The sequence below is a fragment of the Laetiporus sulphureus genome, assembly GCF_001632365.1.
Source record: "Laetiporus sulphureus 93-53 unplaced genomic scaffold LAESUscaffold_59, whole genome shotgun sequence".
NCBI classification, from domain to species: Eukaryota; Fungi; Basidiomycota; class Agaricomycetes; order Polyporales; family Laetiporaceae; genus Laetiporus; species Laetiporus sulphureus.
The window spans coordinates 177773-191653 of record NW_024468568.1 but is presented as its reverse complement, the minus strand read 5'-3'; the positions used below and the strand labels follow the sequence as shown (position 1 = coordinate 191653).

General features: G+C 45.1%; 3 protein-coding genes across 3 annotated transcripts; all 3 read left to right on the top strand.

The window, feature by feature from the left end:
* Positions 1-2480: 2480 nt before the first annotated feature.
* On the top strand, positions 2481-3972 carry LAESUDRAFT_763686 (uncharacterized protein; the record flags this gene model as incomplete). The annotated part of the gene is made up of 2 exons (XM_040913314.1): positions 2481-2807; positions 3616-3972. The coding sequence occupies 2 exons, from the start codon at positions 2481-2483 to the stop codon at positions 3970-3972; spliced, it is 684 nt and encodes a 227-aa protein (XP_040759302.1).
* A 120-nt stretch (positions 3973-4092) lies between these two features.
* On the top strand, positions 4093-4818 carry LAESUDRAFT_717443 (uncharacterized protein; the record flags this gene model as incomplete). The annotated part of the gene is made up of 3 exons (XM_040907338.1): positions 4093-4344; positions 4471-4531; positions 4658-4818. The coding sequence occupies 3 exons, from the start codon at positions 4093-4095 to the stop codon at positions 4816-4818; spliced, it is 474 nt and encodes a 157-aa protein (XP_040759301.1).
* A 323-nt stretch (positions 4819-5141) lies between these two features.
* On the top strand, positions 5142-6015 carry LAESUDRAFT_717442 (uncharacterized protein; the record flags this gene model as incomplete). Its single annotated transcript, XM_040907337.1, has 3 exons — positions 5142-5561; positions 5614-5775; positions 5827-6015. The coding sequence occupies 3 exons, from the start codon at positions 5142-5144 to the stop codon at positions 6013-6015; spliced, it is 771 nt and encodes a 256-aa protein (XP_040759300.1).
* Between the last annotated feature and the right edge of the window lie 7866 nt (positions 6016-13881).

Below are 13881 nucleotides of genomic sequence, written 5' to 3'. Positions count from 1 at the left end.
TTGGTAGGGGGATCCTCTGTTGTGGTATCTGCCTATTGGTTTAGGCAGCAAAGTGGTGCCACTATCTTGAGTGGCGAATTGGGTGCTTGCTAGCTTGATGGTCCAATGGGTTCCTTTCTGGGCAAGTGGCCTGGTGTCACGTGACCAACGCCTGACAACTTCCGAATAGGGCAAGTGGCCAGTGTCACGTGACTGGGTGGCTGAATCATGGGCGCTTGGTGGTCATGTGGTAGACATAGTCATGTCCGTGATGGATGTGGTGGCATTGTGCTGTTTGTCCAAGTATCCACGTTGTGAGACCAATATGAAGGTTGACGTCCGAATAACCACTCAAATGAGGACTTTAATGGTGCAAAAAGAAAGGTGCCACTTAATACTGTGACAAGCATATCCACGGCCTTTGTAGATAGTTGTCATAGTTGCTGCCAGAGCCCTTACTGGTTTAGGCATAGTTTTCTCACATGTAGCTTGCTAGGACACCGGTAGGTACACCTTAGTTAGAGTGACCAGGATCCAGCCCTACATGTATATAAGCCCATGAAAATCTAAGGGAGGACCTTAGATTCATTATACTATTGTATGTGGCCAGCAGGCCAGCTCCCCCTTTCCACCACTTGTGCAAAGCCATACATTGGGGCTCTGCCTTGATTGTTGATTGTATGCCACTGCACGCATCCTCAGCCTAGCCTTTGTGGCAGGCTTTTTTAGGTTAGCCTTAGGGCAACCTTTTTATGTGGATCATTTGTGCAGGTCACATAAGCAGACTTGCCCTTAATTGGGTTAAGTGCTTTGTGCTTTGTGACACAAGCTTGAAGAGCTCCGAAAAAAGGTATTTGGAGATAAAGAGTTGTCAGATATGTCTGACAATGAAGATGTTGAGCATGCTCCCTCTAAGTCTGACAATGAAGATGTTGAAGATGCTATGACCAAGTCCCATAATGAAGGTGCTAGCACTAAGCCCCATGATAAGCATAACAAAAAAGGCAAAGATACCAGAAAATGTAAGCATTTAGAGCTTATGTATAATTGATGTTGATAACATTGCATCTTACCGAGGAATGAGGAGAAGACAGAACAGTGCATGAAGGTCAACTTGCAAAATGAAGCAAAAACGATAACTAAAAGAGCAGAAGCAAATAAAAGTATGTGTTTTATAATAACAATATACAATATAGCTAACCCAAATTCAGAGATCTTTGACTTCAATTTTGCAGATGCTGTGAAGGGCTCTAAGCGAATTTCTGCTAACTTTGAGATCTGGGATGACAATACTCCCAGATCTGCCTATTCATCTGATGGATAAAAGCTGGTATATCATTTACCTAGATTTATCAAGGCCCATGGACAGGTGAGTTATATAATATATAATTTTTTGAAATGTTACTGATATCAATTATAGAAAATGTTGATCAATGACCTTCATATGTTCTTCAATTATGTACCTCCGATGCTCAAAGTAAAAAAGATCAAGCAGTATATCAAAGGTGAAGGCATGAGAGGGGAGATCAACTTAATTAGGGGCTGGCATGGAATTAGACAACCGGTAGACGAGGAGAAACAATCTGAAGTTTCGTCCTCTACATGGCTGGTCTTATATACATGTATAGTGGGCTATCTTACCTAAGCTACCTATCTACGGGTATAAGCTAATGGCCGTACATGGGACAATAGGATGTCTGAAAGTAGAACAATAAGTGAGAAGATCGATGGTTGCCGCAGTAATGCGTGTGCACATTGTGCCTATCTTGGTTTCTCTTTTGTTCTCTGGTGTGAACATTGTGCCTATCTAGGCTTCTGGCTAAACTAATAGGAAGCGGAAGGCCGATGCCTAACAATAGTCCTTGTTCCCTTTGTTCCCAAATGGGTGCCTCTATTGTATCCTGGAATAGACAGGTCCGACCGTATCATCTACGGGTCTGGACCATAACATGTGATGTGAACTATCACCTGATCTCTACATGTCACGTCTGTGGCTGAGTGGCATGAGATATTGGTGAAGCACGTGATCTGTGGTGTGAGAAAAGTCACGTGCAGACTTTGTGGCAAAAATCTGTGACATACCCCCACCACGACGGCGCCACATATAACTATGCAAATGCACCCGAGGATGGATCGCAACCAGCACCAGCCAACACCATCAAGGAGCAGATCAGGTATGCTCAAACAGTCAAGTCTTCGAGCAACCCGGCGGCAGGACAGGTATCGCTCATCGCCCCAGACGTAGCATCACCCTACGATGTCTTCATCGCCACGTCACTAACATTCCTCATGGAACGCGATGGCCATCATCTCTATGTCCATCGTACGGGCACGGGTGACTTCACCACCTTCCACGCTTTGTCTTCACTTGGGACAATCAGAAGGTTGCCTGGCACCTCTACTCGGAGGACTCGCCTCATCGTGTCTTCAGTCAATGGGTCACTCTTCTTTATCCACCACCCATTCCAGGCATGCATGACTGGCACCCAACACCCAACTGAATGCATGTCATCAGTGTTCACTTCACAGGCAAGGATGAAGGCGTCGAGCAATACGAGGTCGAACTGTTCAGGACGTTCTCCAAGCAAGTCCACTATGGAGACGCTAAGACACCTCATGAGTTCGCGCCGGTCATCTTTCAATCCCTCGTTGCCATGATCGAGTGGCCTGGATGGCTTACTGACAGTGTCGAAGCTTTGAAGGCAGTCCTCTACAAAGATGGATCCATCTCGCACTGGGCACCTACCGAGTTCCATCCCCAACCCCAACAGGATCTCGACAATGGCTGGGAGGTCATACCCGACACCACCATCCCAGTCTATGACCATGTAGGTGTTCGCGGAGGACGATGATGGGTTAGTTTGGTGAGTGGCTGTCAAGGGTCTTGCCGGTTGGAAGGGGGAGCTTGTGTTATGGTTTCAGCGCTTCATGGTCATGTGACAGTTTACGTTGCACGTGACACTTACTATTTATGGTTCATAGGTCTTGTGGACATATTCTCGGGTTAGCTTTTACGATTTACTCACTCAGGCCATGCAAACAAGACCTTCGTGTTTCAAGTTTCTATTTTACCTGTACTAACATTAGCTCGCCAATTACTTGGCTCGCAGTGGTTAGTATTTGTCTTGATCTATTTAATTTACTCTATGAATAGCTGTAGGAGACCCCTTGTACTAGTACCCCAGACTATAGGTCTGCGACTATATAAAGGGGCGGAGCAGCAGCTGGAAGATAACCTCTTCCACCTGTGACTCTGAATGTTCTCAGTTCTAGAACCCTTGTGCAATCGTACTCGCTCTCAAGAGGTAGTAAGCTCGTATGCTTGCTAGAGTCAGAACAGTGAACCTAGTAACCTGCAGGTGAATGTGCAGTAGCTGTAGCAGCCAAGGCCTAGCAAGGGTAGAGTAAGGACCTCACTGCTACATCGTCTACTAGGCTTGACCACACTATAAACCCTGCTAGTAGTCTGCCTGACTATTGGAGACATTAGGTATATTTGGTATCTAAGTCTCTGTCCATGTTGTGGACTAGTACGTGTGAGAAAGCACACGTGGTTCTGAACGTTCTAGCAGGGAACACTTCATAACACTGTGCTATTTGCTACCATTCTGCCTTACTGATCAGAGTAATGTGTAGGTGATGTTGGAAAGCCTTCATATGCCTGCAATTCATGACATCTGGCTTTTGGTGCTGGATTGGGTGGAAGTGACCACCAGTCTCACCTGGTCCACACTCTGGGGCAACTTCATTCTGGCCGATTTCTTTTTCACCTCGCTTGATATTCACTCTACCATTGGTGCCATGCTATCACTACTGCAGGCTCACTTGCACTTCGAGGAGGTTATCAATGCGATTCTTGCTGGCACCCTTACCCACGAAAAGGTGCAGATTCAGGTGGCTTCCCAGCTGCTGACCTTTATCGCAAATTGCACTGTTGTTGACCGCCATGATCTGTCGTTCCTTGGCTTTACTTGTCCACTTCTCGTTGGCTGAGATGTGGCCTTGTCTTCTTTAACTGTCTTGTTCTTTACTCCTTTTCCTGTTGCTCTCCCTTCTTTATCATCTGCTGCTTCAAGCATTCCTGAGGGAAAGGCTCATATTGCTGACACTCCCATGCAAGAGAACTTTGATTTGATTGAGGTGTCACATGATCAGGTGGAGAGTGAACATGAGTGCAATGTGACTATTGAGGGGGGAAAGATAGCCAAAGAGACTCGAGGTCTTAAACATCCTTCGAAGATTGCAATGCCCAGAACAGCTTCTCACATGCACATGAAAGGGGCCCAAGCCTTCCTTAACAGTGTTGGCAGGACATCCATTCATCAGTATTATGCGCTCTTCAGCAAAGCTTGGGGCATTGCCCATGTGAGTATTTAGCCTTGACCATGTCATTCCATCACTGACTGACCTTATTGTTCATTGTGCGAGGATGAGAACTCCTGCATTGTGATGTCACCAGGTAAATCGTGCCTTCCCTGTGACATGAACAAGAAAGGGTGCTCCCTGCTTGAGGACTTGGGGGTTGAACTCCTAGCAGTTCTTCACCAATCCAGTGAGTTGTTCAGTGTCTTTGGTGGCCCTTCATTCAACATCCTCCTAGTCAATTTGCATGTTGTCCTGTCTGCGATTTAATGTGGCTTTCATACGTTCACTATTTCTCTGGCCACACTCGGTGAAGTGGCAGACCGTGAACATATTTGGCTTGCTTGCAATATGCAACTTGCTTACACCTGGTTCATTGAGCTTGAGTTGCTGGCAATGACTACGAAGACATTGGATGGGACCATGGCTGCAGCATCCTCGTCTGTTGCTTTGGGTAGCACAGAGCCCACAATTTAGTTCAGCTTTAGCCCTTGCCATATTAGCATGAGTTGGCTGCACGCCAAAATGGCATTTTGTACTTGTAGCTAGTTATCTTCTGTGCCTGACTGTCTGCTGTTCATCATTGTACAAATATATCATGTTCCTGCTGCCGTGTTGCCTGTAGCTGAAGTGCTTTGACCATTCCTTGCCCAAGCGGCTAGGCTCTGCCATGTTCAACCTTTCTGAATGAGTCATTCTTTGCATGCTTCTATGGCCATTTCAAACTCTGCCATTTGATTGTCATAAAGGAGTGCACTTTTTGTGTCCTGGCTTAGTGCCTTGTTCATTCTTCACCCACCATGGCTACTCCTCCTCTGAGTCCTCCTCCGTCTATTGCTGTTCTTCCTCCTGATTTGCTTAATGTGCCCTTGACTACCATGGAATATGAGACTGCTCCGCTCATTATGCATGATCCAGAATCTGATGTGGTGCTGCCTCCTTTCACTGGTGCCATTCTTCCTGAATCTCTAGCTGCTGCTCTGTTGCCTGCTGCTGTCAATACTCCTGCCTCAGTTGACGTGCCAGATTCTGACTCCTTGATGACAGTTGCTTCAGATCCTTCCCCTGCTGGACCTCTCGATTTGGTTTCTGTACCTCCAATTACCCTTCTAGAGACCCTGACCCATCACTTGTTTGACTGTATTCAAGATGTTCACCGTAATTGGTCTGCCAGTGTTGAGGAGTGTGAGGCAGTAGGCCAGAACTTGCTGGCTTTCATGGTTCATCCCTACTTTCTTCTTATGACTGGTGCTGCTAATGAGTGCCTTGCAGCATGCACTGTGCAAAACCCCTGGAGGCGACGAATATCTGACACCTTTCTTGAAAGTTGTCCAGATTTTTTTAGACTGCATTTGCTCTCCTGGGTGGCTTAAATGGGGTATGGAACTGTTGTCCAAGAGCCACTGCAAGGCACTGATGCAGGAGCTTGCATCAGTGAGTAGTTGTCTGTGCCTGTACTTCTCCTTCATGCTGACACTTTGCTAGGTCAATTCTGAGCCCGAGGAGGCTCCACAAAGTCCTCAATGTCGAGCACACCATCTGGTCCATCATTCGCCAACACCGTTTAAAGAGGCTATTGTCAAAGAGATTGTTGATGGTCTCCCTACATCTTCGGAGTCTGTCCCTGAGAACAATGAGATGGTTGATGCTGATGAGCCCCCAGATGATGGATAAGCTGAATGGTGAAGATGAGGTGGATCCTCCATCAGAGATGAAGGATGAAATTGGTGTGCCCATTGAGATCTCTTTTCTTCATCATCCCTACTAACACTTGCCTTGTCCAACACCTCCAGCTTCTAAGGCATTGTCTTTTCAGACCCCTGCTGATGCTCACCTCTGCAATGTCATGGTGGACTTCATCGATTCTCATGGCATCATCCATCTTAAGAATGGCATCTATATTGCTGATGGTCAGGCCTTGCAAAGCTGCCCCTCTTATCATGACCATTCCTTGTCCCCGGACTTCATTCTAAGGTGACATGTGCTCCAGGGCTGCTGCTTGGTATGTTCCTTTCTTTCTCATGCATGGCTGTTGCTAATGATTCTTCAGTGTCTTCATTGCTTTAGTGGAGCTATGTTAAAAAGCTGATATATGATGGAGCTTGAGCCCATCTGTCGCTGGTGGACTTGAAAGGACATCCCCAACCTGCAGAACTTGAAAGGATGGGTGCCTCTTCTGAGCTCTACAAGCTGCGTGGCTGGCTGATGCCAGATGAGCCTTCTCCAGAGAAGCTATATGAAAGCTGCACAGCCTTCAAAGACTATGATGAGCAGATTTGCACTCTTAACAAGCACAGTGTGAGAGTTAAGAGCACTATGAAAGAGCAGAAGTCCCTTTATGAGGGTCGACACATCCCTCATCATGTTCTTCTGATGCATGGCAAAGTGCCAGTACTTGATGCATTACACGGTCGCCAGTATCTTCTGTCTTCATTACTGATGGTCCTTATGAAATTGACTGCTGCTTCTACAGTCACAGCCCCTCCTGCTTCTGCCAGTGTTTCCTTCATGCTCCTGGAGGTGGAGGAGATTAAGCCCCCTGACCATGAAGGTGGGTCGTGGTGTTAAGCATTCTGGCTCTATGATGAGTGAGCTCAATGCTCCTCCAGCTTGTCATTCTCATCATGCTTTGTATAATGCTTGGCCCAAGGCATCCTCATCTGACATGTCTGTCAAGAAGGAGGTCAAAGAAGAGGTCAAGCCCAAGCCTCTGGATATCAAGCCTTCCTCCTCTTGTTCCACTGATACACACCGAGATATTCTGTGATTGTGAAATGCCAGACAATGTGTCCGCCTATCGCACAATTAGATAGCAAATTACCGCAATCTGAGAGCATTCAAGCAAGAGCTGGAGCAGTCCAGAATGGGCAAAGGAAGGCTTTGCCAACTGCCTGGGAATGCAGAACCAAGTGAAGAGGTCAGAAGGTGAACATGAGGTGCAGAAATGATGAGCAGGCCACTGAGAAGCCTAGCCGATTATGAGATGCAGTGTGAGAGCAGAATACAACCAGTTAATCAACTCAGAAATAAGCAAGTATGCTTGCCAAATGGAAGACAGGGTAGCGGACCAAGGGACCCCGGCAGGGCTGGACTTCCCCTTTCCTGACTGCAAAAGTATGGAGAGGGGGCAGGAGCGAATGATATGACATGGTTCACTGGATCAGAAACATCTTCTATGATTGGAAACATGTTTCAGCAACCTAGCTGGCTCATTTCTAACTCACTATATAATCTACCATGTACCTAAAACCTATAACAGAGTTTTCACCACCCAGCAGAGTTAAGTTCTCATCTCGTCTACACTAGGGCATCATGCTCGACTAAGTCTATGTCTATTGCGATCATGTTCTACATCTCTGGGATTCTCGACACCAAGAGAGGCAGCACTTTCAGCAGTGGCCTCTAGCTCTACTCGGGTTTCAGCCAGATAAGTTATGTTATCGTGTTCTCGTATCTCACATCATCACATTTCACTCGCACGCCACCAGTCATGAGTCTCAAACCAGGATTCTGTCTCCATTGGACCCCGTAGCCTTGCTAGCACCCAGGAGTTCATCGTCAGCACTTGATCCAGTCAGAGACACCCAGGAGTTCATTGTCGGTGCTCGTTCCAGTCAGAAGTGCTCAGAGCTTTGTCGTCGGCACTCGTTCCAGTTTTGGAGGCTATTGAGGCTTTGTCATGGGCACTTGATGAGCACTTTCCAGATATAGCAATCCCTCATGCCCCAGCCCAGGCCTTCAGCCACCACAGTTCACGAGCACAGGAGTCGCTGATCACATTACACATGCACACACCTCCACAGCACAGGCCTTTGACTGTTTTCCAGTCAGAGGCATCCATACAGTCAAGTCTGACACTCACTGATCACAATTTTGCGAACTGACCTGTTTCAAGCTCACACAGTCGAATGACTCATGGCTGCCCATCGCTGCATTATCATTTGAAGTTTCCTGTGATCATAGCTCAAAGGAACTGCAGATGGACAAGCCTCAGTTTGCCTTCCACCAGTAGGGGTTGGTTAGGAGTGCTGCTCATGGCCAGGATGCAGTTGAGCATATCACCACTCCTGCCAAATGTGCCACTGCTATGCCCTCTGGTGAGGTTCTGTTCATCTTCGTTCCTCTGGCACCATACCCAACTCATTTTTCACCAGCTATGTGGTCAACCGCTGCCTCTTCCTCATCCACCTTTGTCAAGTTTGCTGGCATAATGGTCGAACAGGAGGAGCTGATGAAGGCCATTGCTGGCCTCTTTCACAAAAAGCCTGAGTGATTGTGCATGGAGAGCTCATCCTGCTGTGCCTGGTGGCCATGGTTATTAGCCTGTCATATGCTGTACAATGTAGTTTGCCATTCAAATATACTCACTTTCCTGCATTAAGTGTGCCTGTGAATCCCCTAAGAAATGAGTTGTGAATGCCTTGAATCCATATACACAATTGCCCAAACCCCAAAGGCTTGGCCAATTAGTCTCCTTCTTTATCTGAGTCTTCTTCTGCAAAGCCCCTGTTCTCTCCTTCTCCAGGTTCTTCTTCTTTCTCCAATTCTCCAGTGTCTTCTGCTTCCCCCATCTCATTTAGATGCTTCTTGGAGACGTCCAATACCTCTTCTGGTACCAATACCCACTTGGGCAAAATGAATGGTATGACTCGGAAGGCTGCCACTGGCCTGTCCAAGACTGCCCCATCTAGTTCTGCCAGCACATAGGCTCTGCCTCAGTTTCGTAGAATTAACACATAGGGTTCAATGTCTCTAGGTCGCATCTTGCAATTGAGTGATTTCTCAATCTTCGTGTGTCGGACCAGTACTAAGTCTCCATGGCTTAAGTTAAAATCGCGTATCTTTGTCACATGGTTCTCCTTGAACTTCTTTGTTGCTTCCCTTCTAGCTCTGAAGATGGCATTATAAATCTTTTCCATCTGCTCACGTCGCTTCTGTAAGGCCTCAGCTCATCACGTGATTAGCTCAGTGGTAGATATCATCGAAGTTGGCAGTGGCAGCAGGTATGTAGCTTTGACTATGTCCATTGGTAATATTGGCTGCATTCCTGTGACTGCAAAGTAATGCGAGCACCCCATGTGATGCCTTGTGGTGATTCTTTCTGACCAGAACATGGAGTGCACTACCTGGCTCCAGCCATGTTCTTTGCCATTGGCAGCTTTAAACAAGCCTTGCTGCACATCAAAATGGAACCTTTCGACGATCTCATTGGCTCATAATTTTTACCGCTGATTTGAATATGCTGAACATGGTACTTCTTGGCCAGATATGCTGTGGCTTTGATGAAGGGCACGCCATTATCTGTTATGAGCTCTGAGAGTGTGCCCCATTGGCAAAGTATATCTTTGAAGATCCAGTCTGCCAGAGCCTTGGCTGATTCTGCTCAAAGCATGCAAAATTCTACATTGCCCTTGTACTACAGTGAGCCACAAAACTGTTGCAATGTTTGTAACAGTTGCATTGTTTGGCTTATATCTCAGGAACAAAAATAGCTAAATATGCGAACATAAATATTATTAGAAAGCCTATAATATAATCTTTCAAATGGCATTTGGATAAAGTAAATTGGCCTACTGGTTAGTGAGATACAAAATATTCTTTACAAAAGATGCATTGCAACAGTTTTGTGGCTAACACTTCTGAAGACAAAAATACCCCCTTGCAGAAGTTTGTTGGCTTTAAGGTTTAAAGTTTGGATCATGTGATCTTTGTTGAACTTCAACATGAGTTGATCAACACTCAACAGACTGTTCAAATTCAACACAGCCATCATGAAAAAGGTTTCTGCCACTCAGACTGCCCACATTCTCTCCCTGCTTGATCAAGGTCATTTTGTCAGATAGATTGCTCATCTGACTGCAGTCCATTACTCCACTGTGTTCAGAATTTGCTCTGAGCATCATTCTAACATGCCTACATCTGGTGGAGGTCATCCTACAAAGCTTAATCCTGGAATCATTCACCATGCTACTCGCCTTCTTACCAGTGGACAGGCAGATACTGCTGTCAAAGTGACCAAACTTCTCCAAGATGTTGTCAACCAGCCCTTTCATGTGGAGACTATGCGTAGAAAGCTCAAAAGCACTGGTCTGACGGCTGTGGTCAAGCATAAACGTCCCCTTCTCTCTAAGCATCATAAGAGAGAAAGACTGGACTTTGCTGTTAGCCATCAGCACTGGACTGTGGAGAACTGGAAGAGGGTTATATGGTCAGATGAAACCAAAATCAACAGGTTAGGGTCAGATGGGAGGAAATGGGCATGGAAGAAGCCAGGGGAGAGACTCAGTGATAGGCTGGTAGAAGGGACACTCAAGTTTGGGGGAGGAAGCCTCATGATGTGGGGGTGTATGGACTGGGAAGAAATTGGATATGCCTGCAAAATCGATGGCAAGATGGATGCTGACCTTTATGTTTCTGTTCTGGAGGATGAACTTCAGAATAGCATAGAGGAATGGGGCAAAACTGTGGAGGATGTGGTATTTCAGCAAGACAATGACCAAACTTGAAATATACTATGCCAAATGCAATACATGCAAATACATGTTGTAAAGAGAAAATACCAAACCAGATATAGCATGCATATGTTGCTGTGAAAAATGGTTCCATGTCTGGGGTATATATCATTTTGCTGCTCTGATGTGTTGTTAATAGAGCAAGTTAAGGGTTTTTCCAGTTGGCCAGCTATATCGCATAAAGGTCATATCTCAGAGTTCATAACTTGAAAACTTATGCACAACTATCTTTTCCTCTAGCTGACATACTGGCCTCACTATGTATGCTGTTCTGCCAGTGCTCAAGGAATATCATCTTTAACACACAGCCTTCATTCATAAGCATGTCTACATACATAAATCTGAAATTGACAATGAAAATTCACCTGAAGCTGAATGTTAATGAAGTAAACATCTGCATTCTGATCAATTATATCTGAAAATACAAGGCTTTCTTTCACACCAACCACATATGCCTGCAGATATCTTATGCTTTCCTTATCATGGCTATCTCTATTGAGCATTCAGGAGCTGTCATCAAGAGTTCCTGCCATGCTGGCTCTAATAAGTTCATTATTTGAGGTGACCACAAAATGTACATTATCCCCAATGAAAATTTTGACAGCTCATCAATAGTCATCATCATTATTAAGTTTAGACCGCTCGAGAGGCATCACAAGGACAAGTTCTATTTCAAAATGTTTTTCCTCTTCTCCCAGCCTCACTTTCATTATGCACATGGTCCATTCACCCAGTTCTTCACTCTTGCTCTCAAATTAATATTTTTAGAGATATACATACATACTATTTGAAGAGATCTTCAATTTCAAGATTTGCTTCACCAACATTCACCCTGACAAGAAGAATCTTTCAGTTCTTCATTATAAAGAATTTACTTCTAATAGAAAATTTCACATCTCTCCTAATCTGGTGCTATCACATAAGTGGCTTAATGAGGCACTGAAGTGATTAAGCCTTGTAAAGGGCTTTCCGTATAAGCAATAATACAATGTATGTGCTACCACTCTGACTTTACTGTGCATTTGATTCTGCATACATCATACCTTATTGCTCCTGACATTGAAAAGGTTAGGTTAGATCAGAGGTCTCTGAAGCCACCACCAATCTTGTTATGAGGTCACAACTCTGACTCCATCCAATTTCATGCATTTGTCATATTAATATTTGTTTTTAGATGGTAAACTTACAGGAAAATACAGAAAGCATATCAAAATAAACTGATACAAGTGAATTTGCATTGTATCTTTCACTTAGATAACACACAGGCTCAACAACTAGCAATAATGCATGAAAGTTGCATGCTCACTGCTCTGTCATATTTTTCTAATTTTTGGCCAGCATATTGCTCACATGTCTCAAGGTATAGACCCCAATGCTCTACAACAGTTGATGCTTGCTCAGTGGTAGAAGCTGCTGAACAAACCTGAACTTGTGGTGCTGCTCAAGTCATAGAATGAGGTATAACATTCTCTATAACAATTATGCCATCTACAGTCTTACTGTGTATATATATCTCATATGGCAAGTAGTGCAAGCTTGTTGCAATGAAGATGATGCATTGTTTAGATATGACATGAAGAAGTCTAACATGCTGATCACAGGATTGGTACCACTGCCTCAGCTGTCACACCATTTATGTGCAGATTGACAGTCATATGCACAATGTCAAAGAAGTATCATGCTGCAAACAGTTATCTAAGTACAGGGCCATAGATGAATGTGGTCAGTTAGTCAGTCGATGACAAGATTGACTGGCTATTGTCAGAGGTACAGATTTTCTTTGCACAAACTGTTGATTCTGACATCTTTCAAGGGCACTCCTGTTGAAAAAAGAAGTGCGCGCAGCACTCAGATATGCTCTTATTGCAAGCAGGAAGAAGTGGTCAGTCGGATGGTCATAGCGACATATCCTAGCAATGGGTGGGCATCGTACAACAGGATCTAAGGGTGGCAATAGTTAATAAATAGCGGACCTCAAGTTGTATATACCTTGGTAGTTTGACTATGTCTAAATGACTCTAATGAGGTCCCTGCACACTAGACTCATCTTCACTGCGCTTAAACTATAAGATTCTAAGACAAACTACCCCCATACCTTACTATCTTTTGACCTCTGCTGGTCTGCTCGCATTACTCCCTGTGCAACTGACATTAACCCGACATGTCCAAGACAATTGAAACCACAAGGTTCCCTGTCTTGAGGGAGAATAACTATGGTGAGTGGGTGATCCAGATGGAAGTGGAGTTGATTAGGAAGAAGCTGTGGGAGGTAATGATAATTAAAACATCACCACTGACAGATGCGACAGAGATGGAGGCAGCAGTGTGACTGGAGGCAGAAAAGGCCAAGTGCTCAATGACCAAGATGGTGAAAGTGTGGGTGAAAATGGTGCTGTAGGTATCGAGAGGGCAGCTGGTGCATCTGGTGAGTCATGACCCTATAGAATGCTGGGTGACTCAGGTGCAGGTGCACTGAGCATATGAGTTTGTGACCCAACTGGTGATGTGGTGATGCTTCTACAGGATGGTGAAGGGCCCCAATGAGATGATGTCAGCATAAATTGGGTGGGTGAAGAAATTGGTCATGGATGGAATATGCTGAGGTGAAAGTTGTTATGGTTTCAGCACTTCATGGTCATGTGACAGTTTACGTTGCACATAACACTTACTATTTATGGTTCATAGGTCTGGTGGACATATTCTAGGGTTAGCAGTTTTTCATTCTCACGATTAGACTCACTCTGGCATTTGCAATCCAGACTTCACTCTAGGTTTTCTATTTCACCTATGCTTTTCTTAGCTCGCCAATCACCTGGCTCGCAGCAGCTAAGCTCTGGTGTTTTACTATCTTTAGGATAGTGGGACCCCCTGTACTAGTACCTCAGACTATAGGTCTGTGACTATATAAGGGGCATGGATCACGGAGAGAAGACTGTCACGGAACCAGAACTAATCCCTATGAACCAATACCAATTATGACGATTAACCACTTCGCCAAAAGGCTGGTAATGATAAGCTTGGCTTATCA